At 53.9% G+C, this 17,504-nt stretch overlaps 2 protein-coding genes across 2 annotated transcripts; one reads left to right on the forward strand and one right to left on the reverse strand.

Moving 5' to 3' along the window:
• Positions 1 to 691: 691 nt before the first annotated feature.
• Btbd17 (BTB domain containing 17) lies at positions 692 to 6,233 on the reverse strand. The gene is made up of 3 exons (XM_059269808.1): positions 6,149 to 6,233; positions 3,508 to 3,784; positions 692 to 1,766 (listed from the first exon to the last, which is right to left on the reverse strand). Exons 1-3 carry the CDS (start codon positions 6,231 to 6,233, stop codon positions 692 to 694), a joined length of 1,437 nt encoding a protein of 478 aa, XP_059125791.1.
• A 7,660-nt stretch (positions 6,234 to 13,893) lies between these two features.
• On the forward strand, positions 13,894 to 16,913 carry Gpr142 (G protein-coupled receptor 142). The gene is made up of 3 exons (XM_059269809.1): positions 13,894 to 13,966; positions 14,700 to 14,861; positions 16,054 to 16,913. Exons 1-3 carry the CDS (start codon positions 13,942 to 13,944, stop codon positions 16,911 to 16,913), a joined length of 1,047 nt encoding a protein of 348 aa, XP_059125792.1. The 5' UTR covers positions 13,894 to 13,941.
• Positions 16,914 to 17,504: the final 591 nt, after the last annotated feature.

Genomic DNA, 17,504 nt, shown 5'->3' on the forward strand with positions numbered 1-17,504 from the left:
TCTGGTTCTAAGATTCACCCAGTTCCTGGCCCTTTCACTCCCAGCACCCATTCTCCTTTGGCTCAAACATACAAATAACTGGGGGATGGGTTGTTTTTTTTTTCTCAAGATGCCAAGACTGTCCCTCCCTAGAAGGATGGAGCTAGATCAAGGTTTAGTTTGCGGCAATCTCTCAAGGGCCTTTCGACTAGCCTGGATCCCTCCCCAAGAGGCCAGGGACTTGATGCAGGCAGTGGCAAAAAGCCTCACAAGCTATAGATTGGGGCGGTTGCCCACGGGAGCTTGCCCCTCAAGATGGGAAAGTTCCTATCCAAGAGGGAGATTGCCCAGGCTGGCTGTCAATCACCGACCATTAGGTCGTCTTCCCTGCTCTAATTCATGTCTGGGTGAGAACTCTCAGGGAAAAGCTCAGTGGAGGGCATGTGAACCCCAGACTTTTGAGACCCCGGAGTTGCTTCAGGCCCTGGCCTCTCTGAGCATCGGTTTATTCTGTACCAAGAGCACTCCTTTCCAATCAGCTGGGAAAGGCGTTCCTGAAACCACATCCATCTTGTCTACCACATTCACCTGCCTTCCACCCCAGCCCCAACCAGCTGTACCTGGTCATCCACAGTCACTTCCACCTCCAGCCTACCCCTCCCCAGACCCTGGAGCGCCATCCAGGCCAGGCCTTTATTTCTCGGTCCACAGGCTAACTGGGAGTCCTGATGAGAGTGTGGTACACGGGCTTGACAATGAGATGGAGATGCAGTGCGTTCTCCACCAGGTACTCTGAGTTGCGCCTCTGCAGGTCTGCGTGAGCCAGGAAGTCGCCAGCCTCCTCGCTGCTCTGATGGAAGCTGTAGGCGTGGCGGACCAGGAGGCGGCCCTGATGGCGCGCACCCACCAGCACGGTCTTCTGGAAGCTCACACCCGCCGCATCCCCACTGCTACTAGCGGGCGTGACCACCAGCCGTGGCCTTCCGTCCTCGGGGCGCGCGGCAGGCAGCGCAGTGCCCGCAGCGTCCGCGTAGACGGGCCGCAGGCTAACGGGCAGCCAGCGCGGGGAGAAGAGCACGTTCCAGGTGATCCGGCGACCCGCGTCGTGGCCGCTCGGACCCAGCTGCGTCTGGAAGCTAGTGCTGCGGTCGTCGCGAGCCGGGTTGTTGATGACCCATGGGGCGCCCCAGGCAGGCGCGAGGTAGTTGCGCGGCAGAAAGGCGCTGCTGTTCACGTGAAAGAACTTGGCATAGTGCAGCGGCGAGGCGGCGTGGAACTGGTAAGCTTGCAGCAGGAGGTCTGCCACCGCTGGGCCGTGGCGCGCCAGCGCGGCCGAGCGCGCCTGCAGCTGGAACAGCTGTGCGGGCGGGATCATGGGGTAGCGGATGGCGCGCAGCGCTTTCTCGGCCACCGTGGGGGGCGGCCGCGCACGACCCAGCCAGGCCTCCAACGCGTGGAACAGCTCCAGCTCATCCTGCAGCACCAGATCCGAGCGCTGCAGGAGCTGCGCCAGCAACTCCGGGCTCACGGCGCTCCACTCCGCGCTCCCGGCCACGGCGGAAAGGTTCCAAGCCAGGAACTGCAGGCAGCTCTCACGCAGAGCCTCATCCCCGGTGCTCACTGCATAGTGGTACCAGCCCACAGCTGGGCCTACGCCTCCAGCCAGATGCGCACGCATGTAGTCAGCCACACCTCGCTGCAGGGATGCCACCCGGTATTTGGTGGCCAGCCTGTGCAGCGGGATAGCCTGGGCCAGCAGGACTGTCAGCTCACCGCAGTACAAGTACCTATAAGAGAGTGGAGAAGGAAAAAAAAAAAAAAAAAAAAAGAGAGTGGAGAAGGGGCCCGTTGAGACGGCTCAGCAGTTAAGAGCACTTGTCCAGGGGACTAGAATTGGGTCCCCAGTATCCAGCCCTCTTCTGGCTGGAGGAGGGCACCCATTTACACATGGCATACACTCACACAGACGTACAAGTTAATAATACGATTTAGAAATAAAAATAGAGGCCAGGAGGTGGTGGCACATGCCTTTAATTCCAGCACTAGAGGGAGAGGCAGGGGGAACCTCTGAGTTCGAGGCCAGCCTGGTCTACAGAGTGAGTTTCAGGACAGTCAGGGCTACACAGAGAAACCCTGTCTCGAAAAACATAATAATAATAATAATAATAATAATAATAATAATAATAATAATAATATAAAACATAAAAATAAGGATAGGAAGATTGGCAGCGCTGGGTCCGGACAAGGCCACCCACTCCACCCCTAGCTGGCTTTCCCAGAACACGGCCTTTTTTGTAACCAGGAACAAACAGGATGAACGTGCCCTGAGGCTTCCTGTCTTTCCCTCTTAAGTTCCCTCACAGCTTGTTCAAATATCTTTTAGCTTCTGGTGCTGTGGAAATCACATGGATTTACTGAGCATCTCCTAGATATCTAACTATAAGCTTATGAGAAGGGGCTGTTGATAACCTCGGAGTTCACAGTCTGGATTTAGATGCCCATCTGACCTCCTCCATGCCACTAGACAAGGCAAGTCCTTTCACTTAGATGAATCTTAAACATATCTAGGGAAGGGGGAGAGCCCCCCTCAGGAATGTTGTCACGGTGAGAGGCAGTGAAAAGTCTTGCTGTAGAGTACACAGCCAACCCAGGCTACTTTTTATCACCAGATCTCCTTTTCTTTGCAGTGGGGCCTTTCTTGTTGTCCGGTTTCCCCTTCCTTGTTAGTTGTTTTACTGTCTCTGGCTCTCTTACAGTGACCCCACCCCCACTCCCACCCCCGCCACTCCTCCCCTCATTCTTCCTGGTAGTCCCACTGGCACACAGCACCCCACTAGGCTCTACGGGAAACCCTTCTGTTTTATCCCTCTTCCTGTTGTCCGGAACTTGGAAGTAATGTCTGGAATCCTACAGTCACCATGTCAAAGGCATCAGAATAGGGTTACCTCCTTAGACTATTTTCCAAGTCTTTCCCTGTACAGGAAACAGAGAGGTGACACAGACCTGGATAACCTTTCTACTCCTTAGCCCTGTGGTTCCAAAGCCATGTGCAGGTTTAAGAAATGGCTGATCTCTGGCTGGAGAGGAGGCTCAGAAGTTAAGAGCACTGGCTGCTCTTCCAGAGGTCCTGCATTCAATTCCCAGCAACCACATGGTGGCTCACACCATCTATAATGAGATCTGGTACCTCTTCTGGCATCCAAGCATACATGCAGGAGGAACACTATATATGATAAATAAATAAATCTTAAAGAAAGAAAGAAAGAAAGAAATCCAAGAATCTATCATTTCTATAAGTTCTCTTGGCCTGGGTAGACTCAGAAAGGAATACCAAGGGCAGGAAGTGGTACACAGGCCACAGCAAGGAGGGCAGAGGAAGCAGGGATAATGGAGGTGTGTGTTGTGTGTCACGCTATGGCTTTTGAAAGTAGGCATAATAACCTCTAAGGCCAGACCTCTGTGACCCTGGAGGTGGAGAAGCCGGGGGACTGTGGACAGGGTGCAGCACGGTGCCCTTCCCCTACATACCTGATGAACTTGTCAAAGACAGCCGCGCAGTCCCGGGGCTCCTGCAGTAGCACCTCGCTCTGGTTGCTCAGCAGCTCCCGGAAAAGCTCACTGTGCAGCTCCAGCAGCAAGCGGTGGGTGTGGAAGGCTCGGACCTCATCGGTGCCCACAGCCTGGACTCGCAGGACGACATCACTGGCGTTGCCCTGCCGCAGCAGGTCCTGCAGTCGCTGGAGCAGCATCTGGGAGTGGTTGATGGAGGTGCCTGCCGCCTCCCCACCCACGTCGGCTCTCTGAGCTGCAGCAGGAGGGACATAAAATAGCCTGAGAAGGCACCCGGCCTGGGGCCTCCAACTAAGGCTGCAAAGGGACCAACCAGTGACATAGGTGCCAGCATAGGGAGGGGGCTGTGTGCACACACGAAGTGCATGAGTGTCCAAGAGTCCATCCTGCTTGGGCATAGTGGCCCCATGCAGACTCAGGAGTGAGTCCTTAGAAGCAAGGTGGGCTCTGGTTGGGAAGGAGTCATGGAACAGCTGTTGTGTCCATGATACTAGACCTCCAGGGGAGGATGAAGAAAACTCTGGGTCCTCACCTCTCTTACCTCCTCAAAAACTTGTCAGAAGTGGCACACTCTTGTGTAGTGAGTACTTGTCATGCAGCTGCTGGGTGGCAGTGAATGAGCCAAACACAGTTCTCACACTCAGGAAAACTCAAAGGACCAGAATAGATGTGCAACAAGTATACAAATGAAAGAGTGAGATGGAAGAATCGCCCCAAGTTCAAGGCCAGCCTGAGCTACATAGAAAGGATCAGATCAAGTGCCACTGCTTAACAAGACTCAGTATAAAAGTGGGGGACACCAGATGGCTCAGCCAGTCAAGGTACCTGCTGACAACATGAATTTGGTACTGGGACACACATAGTGTACGGAGAGAACGGATTCCTGAAAGCTTTCTTTTGACCTCCGCCTGTGTGCAGTGGCACGTGAGCACACACACCCCACCACACACACAAGGTAAAACAAATAAAATGTGACTAAAGAGGGGAGGGTTCCTAGAGAGAACATCTAAGCTTGAGGACCTGAATTCTATCCCCAGAAGCCAGGTATACAAGCTGGGTGTGGTGGCACATGCTTGTAATCCCAACACTGTGGAGGCGGAGACAGGTGGACCCCTGAGGCTCTCTGCTCAGCCAGCTCACCCTAATCAGTGAGCTCCAGGTCTGTAAGGGGCCCATCTCAAAATACAAGGGAGATGGACAGAGGGTACCTGAGGAACCGTACCTTGACCTCAGGCTTCCACACGAGCGCACACACACACACACACACACACACACACACACACACACACACGCACACGCACGCACGCACGTGCACACACACTCTCTCTCTCTCCCTCTCTCTCAATTAAAAAAATTTAAAAAATAAATAAATGCACAAGTGAGCGCTCTGAAGCCAGCCTGGGAAAGCGTGCACAGAGACAAAGGGAGAAACCACAAAAGACCCTTGGTGGGAATGGGCTTGTGGGGCTGGGGTCAGGGACAGGGCTGGGGAGACCAAAGTGAGATCAAAGCTGAGACAGCAGGCATGGATTTTCTCTCTCTCTCCCTCCCTCCCTCTTTCCTTCCCTCCCTCCCTCCCTCCTTCCCTCCCTTCTTTCCTTTCCCACCCCCTCTTTTGTTTACTTTTTAGTTTTTTAAGATAGGATCTCTTGTAGCTCAGGCTAGCCCTGAATTCATTACTAGCTGGGGTTTGCCTTGAACTCTTGATCCTCCCCCTACCCATGTGCTGGGATTACAGGGACACACCACCACACCCAACTAGGAAGCACAGCCCCAGCTCTGTTCTGCTGGGTTCCCGGTCTGTGAGACAGATAAGGGACCTAAGGAAGTACCGTACACCAACCGGTGAAGGAACAGGACTCTCTGGGTAACTGAGTGTTGAAGCTGGTGTCCCCCTTCCAGGGAGGCCTGTCTCTTGTGTTCCCAGGGAGGCCATGGGGTCAGATGGGGACACAAACTGCGTTATAGAAAAGATAGCCCCCAGCCAGAGTGTGCAGGGAGCCTTGCCAAGTGAGAAAAGGGGGTGTCTAACAGTTTGAGAACTGCAGAAGGGCACTGGCAGACTGCTCCAGTGCATGTGGGCACACACACATGCACACACACACACATGCACACACACACACACACACACACACACACACACACACACACGGTGGACATGCGGCTTATGTGTGGATTGTTGAAAGGAAGGCTCACAGGAGTGAGCATCTGTGTGTGGGAGAGGGAGACCCAGGAAGAAAGGGAGCAGCTGCTGGTGAATTTCCCAGCCCTGCCTCCCCAGCTGTCACTCTGAAGGACCTGAATGCTGATGACATCCCCGTGCGGCCTCTGCCTGGACCCAGCTGCCTGAGATAATAATAGTGGCCTTTTTGTTATTAAGACCCCTGCCTGCTGCCCAGCCCCTCTTTTCCTGGAGGCAGTCTGTCCCCTCTCCCTTCTGAAGACCTGTCCTTGGAGATGTCGGGTCTCCCAGTGTTCTCTGTGGCTGGCTGGACCACGCCACCTCCTGGCTGCCCTATGTAGCTCCTAGAAGAAGTTCTTGTCCCCACCCCTTACCTTTTTCCTTACCAGGCACCTAATCCCGCCTCGGCCTACTCACCTGCACGAGTGACCAGTCCCACCAGGGCCAGGGTAGCCCAGAAGCTGCCCCAGGACCCAGGCTTGCAGTGGCCTTTCCTAAGCATCTTTGTGCTCTGCCCCCAAGTCCACTGCAGGGACAGTCAAGTCCAGGGCACTCGAATCCCATCGCTCCTCCTTATATAGGATCCAGCAAGGGGACAGCACCCCTTTCCTGCCCTGCCTCCCTCCCCCTACCAGTCTCTGCCATGGATTGGTTGAAGCCGGCCCCTGCTGTTGCCTAGGCAACTACTTAAGCCAGAGTGTGGCAGCCCCAGGGGCTATTGTGCGGGCCTGGGCCCCCAAGGGGAAGAGATCCGGACACCCTCCTCCCCCACCTCTCTGGACAACCCAGCAAGGCTCGCTGTTCCTCTCTGGGGAAGTTTTAAGCTCTCTGAAGGGCAAGCAAAGGGCTTCGGGACCCCTGGCAGCCACCAGCCCCAGGCCCCAGCCCCCAGGCCCAGCCTCCATCCTGGCACAGAGCATACTTGGCAGTGTCCTGGTGAGCAGGCTGCAAAGGGAGAGACTGGAAGAGGCTAGGAAAGCTGGCTCAGGTTCCGCCCCTCCCCCACTCTCATTTTAGGGTGGGCCGGTGCTCCAGAGGAGAGGATAAGGACCTTGAATGGGGGCATGGGGTAATGGGGATTGTTCTCATGCTGTTAGAAGAGAGTTCCTGTCACGCTCCGGAAAAGGTCATGAGCCTTTCGGAAATCTGCACAGGGACTGACCATCTCCTACCAGGGACATGTGGCCCTTGCTCTGTTCCTACCCAGACACAGCCTGTTTCCCTACCCAGGTGGCCCAAGTCTTCAGTTCACCCTATGCATGGCCCCATGTCTCAAGAATTCCCCTCCCTAGAAGGGGTGTGACACCACCCCCACCCCCGACCTGCTTCCCAAAGTTCCAAGAAACTGTGCAGCAAACCTGGCACGGTAGTCCATGTATAGGGAAACTAAGGCAGGGAGCTAGATTTCGGTCTTAGACAGTACAAAGAAATGTTCTGAGAACAAAGGCAATGGAGATGGGGGGGGGGTGTCTAAAGTCCTGTGTTTGTGTGTGCACGTCTGTGTGGATGGTGTGTGTGTGTGTGTGTGTGTGCAAAAGTGTGTGATGTGTGTACATGCATGTGTGTTTTCATTTGTGTGTGAGTGTTTTGTGTGTACAAAAGTGTGTGGTGAATGTGTATACGCATGTGTGTTTTCATGTCTGAGTGTGTGTGTACAAAAGTGTGTAGTGTGTATGTACATGCATGTGTGTTTTCATTTGTGTGTGTGCGTGTGTGTGCTGTTGAGACCTCACCTTTGCATAGAATCAACAGGATTTGCCCCAGTTCCTTGTGAGAGACACTCCCTTGAAGTTGACATACGGAAGTCAGTGGATCCCGGGAAATCTGAGTTTCTCGGAGGCCAGATCCTGCTCTGGGGATGTGTTGGAACTTCTTGCCTTTTCTTTCTGGATCCCCGGGACCAGCTTCTGCACTGAGTTCTGTCCCTTTCTGGTGCAGAGAGACCCAACAGCTTCACCTCCTCCTGGAGCCACAGAGAAAGCAAGAACTGGGTCTGGCACCAACCTTGTCCGGGTTGGCAAAATCAGAGCTGCCCAGCTTAGCGGAACCGCCTCCCGGCTCTCTCATGCCTGGTCTCCCTTGTCCAGATGGACCATCCATCTCCCACTGGCTACCTGCCTACCTTTCCTGTAGACTGTACCACACCTAGGCTCCACTGAAGCTGTCTGAGCCTGTGTGCAACAGGGCAGTCCAGCCTTGGAGGCAGCCTCATTTCCACGCACAATGCCCATCAACAAGAGTGACTGTTATTCAGTGGTAATGCTTCTCACCTCCCTTCCACGGGGACCCTCACCAGTCCCTCCTCCTCAGTCCCTCCTCCTCAGTCCCTCCTCACCAGTCCTTCCTCCTCAGTCCCTCCTCCTCAGTCCCTCCTCCTCAGTCCCTCCTCACCAGTCTCTCCTCACCAGTCCCTCCTCCTCAGTTCCTTCTCACCAGTCCCTCCTCACCAGTCCCTCCTCCTCAGCCCCTCCTCACCAGTCCCTCCTCACCAGTCCCTCCTCACCAGTCCCTCCTCACCAGTCTCTCCTCCTCAGTCCCTCCTCACCAGTCCCTCCTCCTCAGTCCCTCCTCATCAGTCCCTCCTCACCAGTCCCTCCTCCTCAGTCCCTCTTCCTCAGTCCCTCCTCACCAGTGCCTCTTCCTCAGTCCCTCCTCACCAGTCCCTCCTCACCAGTCCCTCCTCACCAGTCCCTCCTCCTCAGTCCCTCCTCATCAGTCCCTCCTCACCAGTCCCTCCTCCTCAGTCCCTCTTCCTCAGTCCCTCCTCACCAGTGCCTCTTCCTCAGTCCCTCCTCACCAGTGCCTCCTCACCAGTCCCTCCTCCTCAGTCCCTCTTCCTCAGTCCCTCCTCACCAGTGCCTCTTCCTCAGTCCCTCCTCACCAGTCCCTCCTCACCAGTGCCTCCTCACCAGTCCCTCCTCCTCAGTCCCTCTTCCTCAGTCCCTCCTCACCAGTGCCTCTTCCTCAGTCCCTCCTCACCAGTGCCTCCTCCTCAGTCCCTCCTCCTCAGTCCCTCCTCCTCAGCCCCTCCTCACCAGTCCCTCCTCACCAGTCCCTCCTCACCAGTCCCTCCTCACCAGTCCCTCCTCACCAGTCTCTCCTCCTCAGTCCCTCCTCCTCAGTCCCTCTTCCTCAGTCCCTCCTCCTCAGTCCCTCCTCACCAGTCCCTCCTCACCAGTCCCTCCTCCTCAGTCCCTCCTCACCAGTCCCTCCTCCTCAGTCCCTCCTCCTCAGTCCCTCCTCCTCAGTCCCTCCTCCTCAGTCCCTCCTCACCAGTCCCTCTAGATGTCTGGCCTACTTGCCCAGTGTTCCCAGTGGTGGGCCTGGATGTCATGTTTCCTAAGCAAACCAATAGATGGTTACAGACACCTCAGGCAATGATCTACCCACTAGAAAGAGGTGATTGGCATTTCAAGTGTGAGGAGCCAGGATGTCTCAGGCTACCCAGAAGACTCCCCACCCCCCACCTCTGACAGGCCCTTCCCATGATTCTAATTCGCCTCATCCCTGCCTCTCTTCTAATGAATTAGAAACTGACTTCCCGGGCAAAGCTTCCATTGCCACAGTGTGTGCAAGCATGTGTGCATGTACGTGCTGTGTATTCATACATGTCTGGAACAGGACATGTACAGCAGAGTGCTCAGGTGACAGACGGACTCCACCATATTTTATTCCTCATCCTTCACTCTACCACCACCTGAAGCTCCTGAAGCTCCGTCATTCCTTGAGCACAAGTCTGAAGATCTCACAAGCAAGAACAGTCCCCAGAGAGGAGCCAGCAGAGTGTGACTTCCTGCACAGGGTACATGTGCATCATCTAAGGGACTTGTCTATGCTCAGCCAGAGCTGGCACAGCCAGGGCATACGTGTCCGAAAGCTCAGGATAGCTTTTCTGGGAACACAATCTTCTTAGTGGATAGCAAGGTATCTCAAGAGGGTCTAGAAGCAACCAGAAACTTCTACAGTCATGGACAGGGAGGTTTTGTTTTAGAAACCACAAAGGTGAAGATCTCTCTGACACTGAGCTTGAGGGAACATAGAGGAAGGGTGGACCCGAGACCCAGCCTGCCCCTACCTAGCAGCGTCCTCACACCCGTAATATCTCCTGTTCACTCACGAATGACTCAGTTCACTGGGGAAGAGAAACTCTTATGAGTTTGGGTCCCAGGCTAACACCCCTAGTAGGCTCACTAAAGATAAACAAAAGAAAGGCTAGGTGAGGTCAAAGCAGTTGGGAATTCAAGGTCAGCCTCTGCTACCTAGGGAGCTTAGGGCCAGCCTGGGCTATGAGAGACCCATCTCCAAAGGGTAGAGGATCTTTCCCTAAAGTCACTACCACGCTATGGACAGATCAGAGTGTCACAGCTTCTTTCCTGTTCAGCACCCTTGATCATGTCCTTCACCTGACTGGAATGTCCTCCAAAGATCCAACAGAGTCAGCCCCTCCGGTCCACAGACCTCTCTTCCCTGGAGCCTCAGCTGACAGTGGCCGCTCTTCCCTAGCACATTGTGTGAGGGAGTAAATAGAACAGCCTGGATGCCGGGCGGTGGTGGCGCACGCCTTTAATCCCAGCACTTGGGAGGCAGAGCCAGGCGGATCTCTGTGAGTTCGAGGCCAGCCTGGGCTACCAAGTGAGTCCCAGGAAAGGCGCAAAGCTACACAGAGAAACCCTGTCTCGAAAAACCAAAAAAAAAAAAAGAACAGCCTGGGGGAGACAGAAGGAAGAATGAACCTGTATTTGAATCCAGCTTCCACACCTGTGACCCCCACCAACGTGCTTACCTTCTCTGATCCTTGGTCTCCTCGTGTGTTAGTGCCGGTAGGCAGTTAGCTAATGGGGCTGCCATAAGGATGAGCCGTGGAGGGGCAAGAGGTGTGTGACCCACGTGGTGCTCCCACCAGGTAGCTCTGGATGGATGGGTGGTGGCTGAAGCTGTTGAGGACCATGAGACTGAGGTGTTGCTGTTGGTTGGTAACACTTTTCCCCTTACCCAGCTAGGTCATAGCTACCTGCCTAGAGGGCACAGTCGCTTCCTCTGCTGGCCCACCCTGGCCACTGACACAGACACAGTGTAGGAAGGAATCTCCCTCCCCAGGAAGAGGCCATTTACCTCCGAACAGGCTCTGTGCCTGGTGATGACTTGGTGGCCCCATCCCTCCCACCACCTAGGTCCTGTCAAGTACTGCCATCCCCTGTGACAGTGTTGAGAGCGCTGTCCCCCTGGCTGTGGAGCCTGCAGACCCCAGCTCTTGTGTGGAACTCAGTGCTATCGACAGGCATGACATCTTCTATGGGGTGTGAAGGGTCCTGAGACCCACATGTCCCTGAATTACAGCACTTTCTGTCTAGAAAGCCACACCTTCACCATGAGGATTCAAAGGCAATTTTTAAAAATATTTTATTACTATTTTATATCCATGGGTGCTTTGCCTGCATGTATGTCTGTGCACCATGTGCGTGCAGTACTCACAGAGGCCAGAAGAGGGCATCAGATCCCCTGGAGCTAGAGTTTATGAGCGCTGGGAACTGAAACCCTGTCTTCTGGAAGGGTAGCTAGTATTCTTAACTGCTGAGCCATCTCTCCAGTTCCAAGGCCATTTTTAAATTTTTAATTATTTCTCTCTCTCTCTCTCTCTCTCTCTCTCTCTCTCTCTCTCTCTCTCTCTCTCTCTCCCCTCTCTCTCTCTCTCTCTGTGTGCTTGGAGGCCAGAAGAGGGTGTTGAAGTTTGAGAGCCACCAGACACAGGTGCTGGGAATTGAACTTGGGTCCTCTGCAAGACCAAATAGGCTGTAGTTTTATACATATATATATATATATATATATATATATATATATATATATATATATATATATATATGTATAGCAAGTCCCTTCCACAGGGAGGGACCCAAGGGTCAAGGTCAGGCTGGAAGAGCTAAGCTAGCTGAAGATACAGATGAAGAGGTGTCCTTAGCAGATGGAGCATCTCTCCTCTGCCCTGCCTTTGCCTCACCCCTGATCCAAAGGCTCTGGTTATCTGTATAGGTCATTGAAGAGCTGTAATGGAGAGTACTGGACTCTGTCTGAAGAACACTTAAGCTTCCCTATAAAGTTTACATCCCTCAAAAAAAAATTAAAAAGTAGAAATGGCGTAGGTAGCATTCCTTGCTCCTCAGACATGGTTGGCCTTTCCAGCATCTTGAAGCAGGGTCTGCCTCTAAGTCACTCCTGACTCATGTGCAGGGAGGTGGAAGTCTTCAGGACCTGTCTGTGGCGCTTGAATTTTTTTTAGATGTATTTTATTTATTATGTATATAGTGTTCTGTCTGCATATATGCCTGCACACCAGAAGAGGGCACCAGATCTTATTGTAGACGGTTGTGAGCCACCATATGGTTGCTGGGAATTGAACTCAGGACCTCTCGAAGAGCAGTCAATGCTTTTAACCTCTGGGCCACCACCTCTCCAGCCCCAGCACGTGCTTTTTCTGAGCTGAATTCCCAACACCGCATCTGGGGACCTGTCCTGAGCAGACAGCACCTGCCCCAGTCTCCCTGCTGCCAAGGAGGCTTGGTGGAAGCTTGCAGGATCCCTGTGTGGCCACCAGAGGGAGGCACAGACTTCTGCTGTGAGTATGACAGTGAGCCTTGGGGTCAGGTGGGTTGGCTCCAGCCCCAGACAGGGGCTCTACCTTAGGGAGCCAGAAAATTCCTATCATTCCCTGCCACACTTTCTGGTACATTTCCAGAAACTAAGCCACTACCACTGTGGTATCTTGCATGAGAATGGCCCCCATAGGCTCATATGTTTGCAAGTTTGGTCCCCAGTGAATGGAACTGTTTGGGATGGATTAGGAGGTGTGGCCTTGTTGTAGGAGGTATGTCACTAGGGGTAGACTTTGAGGTTTCCAAAGCCCAGGCCAGGCCCAATCTCCCACTCTCTGCCTGTTGCCTGTGGATCAGGATGTAAAACTCTCAGCGGCTACTCCACCACCATGCCTGTCTGCTGCCACCATGATGACCATGAACTAACCCTCTAAAACGGTAAGCAAGCCCCAGTTAAATGCTTTATTTTATAAGAGTTGCCTTGGTCGTGGTGTCTTCTCACAGCAACAGAGCAGTGACTACGACAGTCATGAAAAGTGACTCCAGAGAATAGATCTCAGTTCTGCACCCCAGGCAGTCCCCCAGGAGTCTGTGTCCTGATGCACATGGTAGGCCAACCTGGTTACTCTTCACCCAGGTGCAGGGAGCTGCCGGCCACAGATTCCAGCTTCTTTGGAGCGTTGCTGGCACCGGCTGGTGTTTATTTACCATAGAATGGTGTTCCTGAGAGCTGCTTGGCTGCGCCACGTCCAGGAGAAAAAAAAAAAAAAAAAAAAGCCAGCTTGCTAGAGCACAGGGTCCTGTGCGCTCCACACTGCTAGCAGTCCGGTCAGCCTTCTCCTGGGAGCAGCACAGCACATGGCTTCCTGCTGGCCTTTGTCCCAACATCCCTGCTCCTTCAGGTAGCCTGGACCTCATCCTACCCACCCACTGTGGTGTCTACAGGTAAGAACCTTTTGAACCTAATCCCTGGGACCTCTCTGGGGATCTAAACCCTGCCTGCCTTCCTCTAAGGCTTGGTGCTAATCCCCCAGTTCCGGCACACAAATGTCCTCCTTTCTAGAAGCATCATGTGGATACCCATAGAATCAGCCCCTTGTATCCTTCAACTTTCCCCAGGAGCCTCAACTCCAGGGTGTGGCTGCCCCCACTGAGTCGGGCCAGTTTGCCACAGGCCCTTGAGCACAGGGCAGCTCTCCAGAGCTGGGCCCACCTTCCTGCCTTTTCACCTCTCTTCTCTTTCCCTCCAAGCCCAGACATACCTCTTTAAGCAGATCCTGATCCACAGCCTTTCTGTCCCAAAGCCCCCTACCCAGCGGACTTTCTCTGCCAGTGCTATACCATAGGAGAAGTCACTGTGTTCCCACTGGATCGATCCGCTGGAGACTCCATGGCTGGGACCCTCGCGCTTCCTTCCCTCTCTCCCACTTCTTCCTCGTCTCCTTCCCCACCCCCACTCTCCCACTCTCTCCACCAACAGACTAAGAGCTACAGGGAGGAGTGTGGAGGCAAATAACCCTCCCTCAGAGAGCCAGAGTGAGGGTCACAGCCTGTGATGCCACAAGGTGCTGTGGGGAGCTCAAGGAAAAGCTGCTGGTGACCTGGGGCCCAGGACCCAAAACTATGGGGCTTGCAGGACCAGAGACAGGTAAAATATTTTCCAATGGGGAAAGGAGTAGTAAGATAAAGGGCAAGTGCAGGACATGTGGTGGGGGTGGGGTGGGGGAGATGGTGGAACTGGGAGGGGGGAGGAAAGAAAACGCTGTAAGTTAAATTCTAAAAAGACTTAAAGTGTACTTGAGATGACCAGAGGCCAAAGCAGATGTGTGTAGGGACTGTCATTCCATACTAGCCCCTAGACAACTGTGCCACCTTACTCTCAGACTCAGTTTCCCCATGGGACAAGCTGAGTCATTTGAGCATCAGTAGTGGTAACCTGTGAAGAGGGACACTCTTGGCGTATGAAGGAAGGAATCCCAGTTAGTCTTTCCTGAGAGGGGCTGGCTGGTGAATGGAACTGAGCAGCTGCCGGGAGCCGCCGGTCAGTCACGCAGCATCCTTATTAAAGGTGCAGCCACTCTGGTCCCATTCCAGACCCCAGGTGTCCACAGCTACCACAGGGCAGCCAGTTTCCTTAGTGACAGGGACGATGATGCAGGGGAGGTAGGCCCTGCCAAGGGCTCTTCGGATTGATAAGAGAGCAGATGGGGTGGAGGAGGTGAGAGTGCCACGGGCGACAGGGGCCACATTTGACTGGAGCTGCCCCAGGGCTCTGCACAGAGCAGTACTGAATAGGGCCAGACAGGGACTGCTGTCAATCAAGCCTCTATCTTAAAAAAAAAAAAGTAACTGCTGTCACTCTGCCTTTCCATCCTTCCTAGCTGGGCAACCACAAGTGACTCTGCTGCCTACACTCAATGGGAGTAACCCAAGACAGGATGATGTGGATGGCCACTGGCCGGAGATTCCAGAGAGATCACCATGCGTGGCTGGTATCATCCCTGTCATCTATTACAGTGTCCTGCTGAGCCTGGGTCTGCCTGGTGAGTGGAGAGCTAGGGTCTGGGACCTCAGGCCCTCCTTCATCCAGTCCAGATTCTCTCAAGATGGCTAAGTCAGAGAGGATCAGTGCAGCGCTGTCTCAATCCCTGTGTAACCTACTGTGCAGATTGGAGCCAGAGGAGGGGGCAGCGTGTTGATGTAGGAAAGGCCAGTGGCCTTATTCAGGGTGTACTCCCTAAGTCTAGTGAATAAACCTACACCTAGCTCCCAGGCTACCCCTCTGCTCTGAAGGACATAGCAATCCTGAGAAAGACGTAGGCTGGAATGCCAACATGTCAGTGCCCACCTAGATGAGCCCATCTGTTACCAACATGGCCCATGGCCTGGGGTGCGATGGGGCAAGGCTGACTAGATCACCCATCTTGACAGAGTCTGCTTGGTTTTCATTTGGCTTGGTTCTGTGCTTACTGGGGACAGAACCCAGGACCTTTGGTGTGCTAGGCAAGTGAGCTGCCACTCAAACTAGACTTCCAACAAGCTAGAGGGCTTTGGTGGTGTGCACAAAGCCCTGGGTTTGAGCCCAGCACCACATAAACTGGGTGTAATGGTACACAGTTGTAATCTCAGTGCTTGGGAGATACAGGCAAAAGGATCAGAGGTTCGAAGTCATCCTCAACCCTACAGGAAGTCTGAGGCCAGCTGGATCTGCGAAGGCAGAAACAGGAAGTACAGGCAGGGCCTACCAGAATACCATGTGAGTTTCAAGCCAGCCTGGGCAACTTAGACTCTGTCTCAAAATACAAAGTAAAAAAAGGCTACTGGACTAAGGATGTACTGCGATAGTATAGCACATGTCTGGCCCTGAGTTCAGCTTCCAGTACTGCAGGAAGAGGTAAAGAGGGCCTGAAGGGCGGAAGAGATGGCTCAGCAGTTAAGGGCACTGGCTACTCTTCCAGAGGTCCTGAGTTCAATTCCCAGCAATGGCATGGTGGCTCACAACCATCTGTAACAACATCTGGCACCCTCTTCTGTCCTGAAGGTATACATGCAGACAGAACACTATACATATTAAATAATTTAAAAAAAAAAAAAAGAGGGAACTAGAAACAGAGCACACAGGTGGGAGGGGCCATGCCAGGTGGGAGGGGCCATGCAAACATCTTGAGAAGCCCACTACTAACACCCCTTCTAATGCTTCTGACTTCTCCCTTCCATGACCCGGGGCTCCATCAGTCAATGTCCTGACTACAGTGGCCCTGGCCCGCCTCGCTGCCAGGACCAGGAAGCCCTCCTACCACTACCTCCTGGCACTCACAGCCTCAGATATCGTCACGCAAGTGGTCATCGTGTTCGTGGGCTTCCTCCTGCAGGGAGCCGTCCTGGCCCGAAAGGTGCCCCAGGCTGTGGTACGCACGGCTAACATCCTGGAGTTTGCTGCCAATCACGCCTCAGTCTGGATTGCGGTCTTGCTCACAGTGGACCGCTACAACGCCCTGTGCCGCCCCCTGCGCCATCGGGCCACCTCGTCCCCAGGCAGGTCCCACCGCGCCATTGCCGCTGTCTTTAGCACGGCCCTGCTGACCGGCATCCCGTTCTACTGGTGGCTGGATGTGTGGAGGGACGCAGACCCCCCCAGCACTATGGACAAACTTCTCAAGTGGGTTCACTGCCTCGTCGTCTACTTCATCCCCTGCAACGTTTTCCTGGTCACCAATTCAGCCATTGTCCTCCGGCTGCGGAAGAAGAGCCAGCGAGGGCCGCAGCCCTGGGTGAGCAAGAGCACAGCCATCCTCCTGGGTGTCACCTCCCTCTTCGCTATCCTTTGGGCACCGCGCATCTGTGTCATGCTGTACCACCTGTATGTGGCCCCCGTCCACCGGGACTGGAGGGTCCATCTGGCCTTGGACATAGCCAACATGGTGGCCATGCTCAACACAGCTGTCAACTTTGGCCTCTATTGCTTCATCAGCAAGACTTTCAGAGCCACAGTCCGGCAAGTCATCCACGACGCCCACATGTCTTGTACCTTAAAGTCACCGCCCAAGGGCACAGTAGTAGAACTTGTGTTGAAGTCCGTAGGGACAGAGTTGTAGAGAAAGGGGACCAGGCTAGATATCCCAGGGGCCTCAGGGCCACTTGCAAAGAGACCTTTGCAACTGTTTTGTTCTGATTTTTTAAGACAGGGTTTCCCTGTGTAGCCTTGGCTGTCCTGAAACTTGCTCTTGTAGACCAGGCTGGCCTTGAACTCAGAGAGCCATCTGCCTCTGCGTCCTGAGTGCTGGGATTAAAGACGTGTTCCCCCGCTGCTGTTGAGACCTTTGCGGTTGTATCCATCAAAATTTCACCAACTTTGCAATCTGGGGAGAGGAAAAGGCTCCCCCTTTGGGTGATTCCAGGTAGAAAGAAGAAAAAAAAAATTAGCCACCCTATAGGCTAGCTTCATTCCAGTTTCCATTTTCTGGGGGAAAGGACAGGGCTCTGCTGGCCCACACATCATAACAGCTGCTGGGGTACCCCTTTGTAAGGGGCTTCCCACCTGGCACATACAGGGAAAACACTAATGTTAGTTGAATGGATGAATGGGATGATGGATGGATGGACAGATGCACATATTCATGTGAACCTGGCCTGCCTCCCGCTCCCTAAATTGGTGGCCTCTTTGGCGTCCAGTGGTAAAGTTGGAG

The sequence above is a fragment of the Peromyscus eremicus genome, chromosome 8a (genome assembly GCF_949786415.1).
Source record: "Peromyscus eremicus chromosome 8a, PerEre_H2_v1, whole genome shotgun sequence".
NCBI lineage: Eukaryota > Metazoa > Chordata > Mammalia > Rodentia > Cricetidae > Peromyscus > Peromyscus eremicus.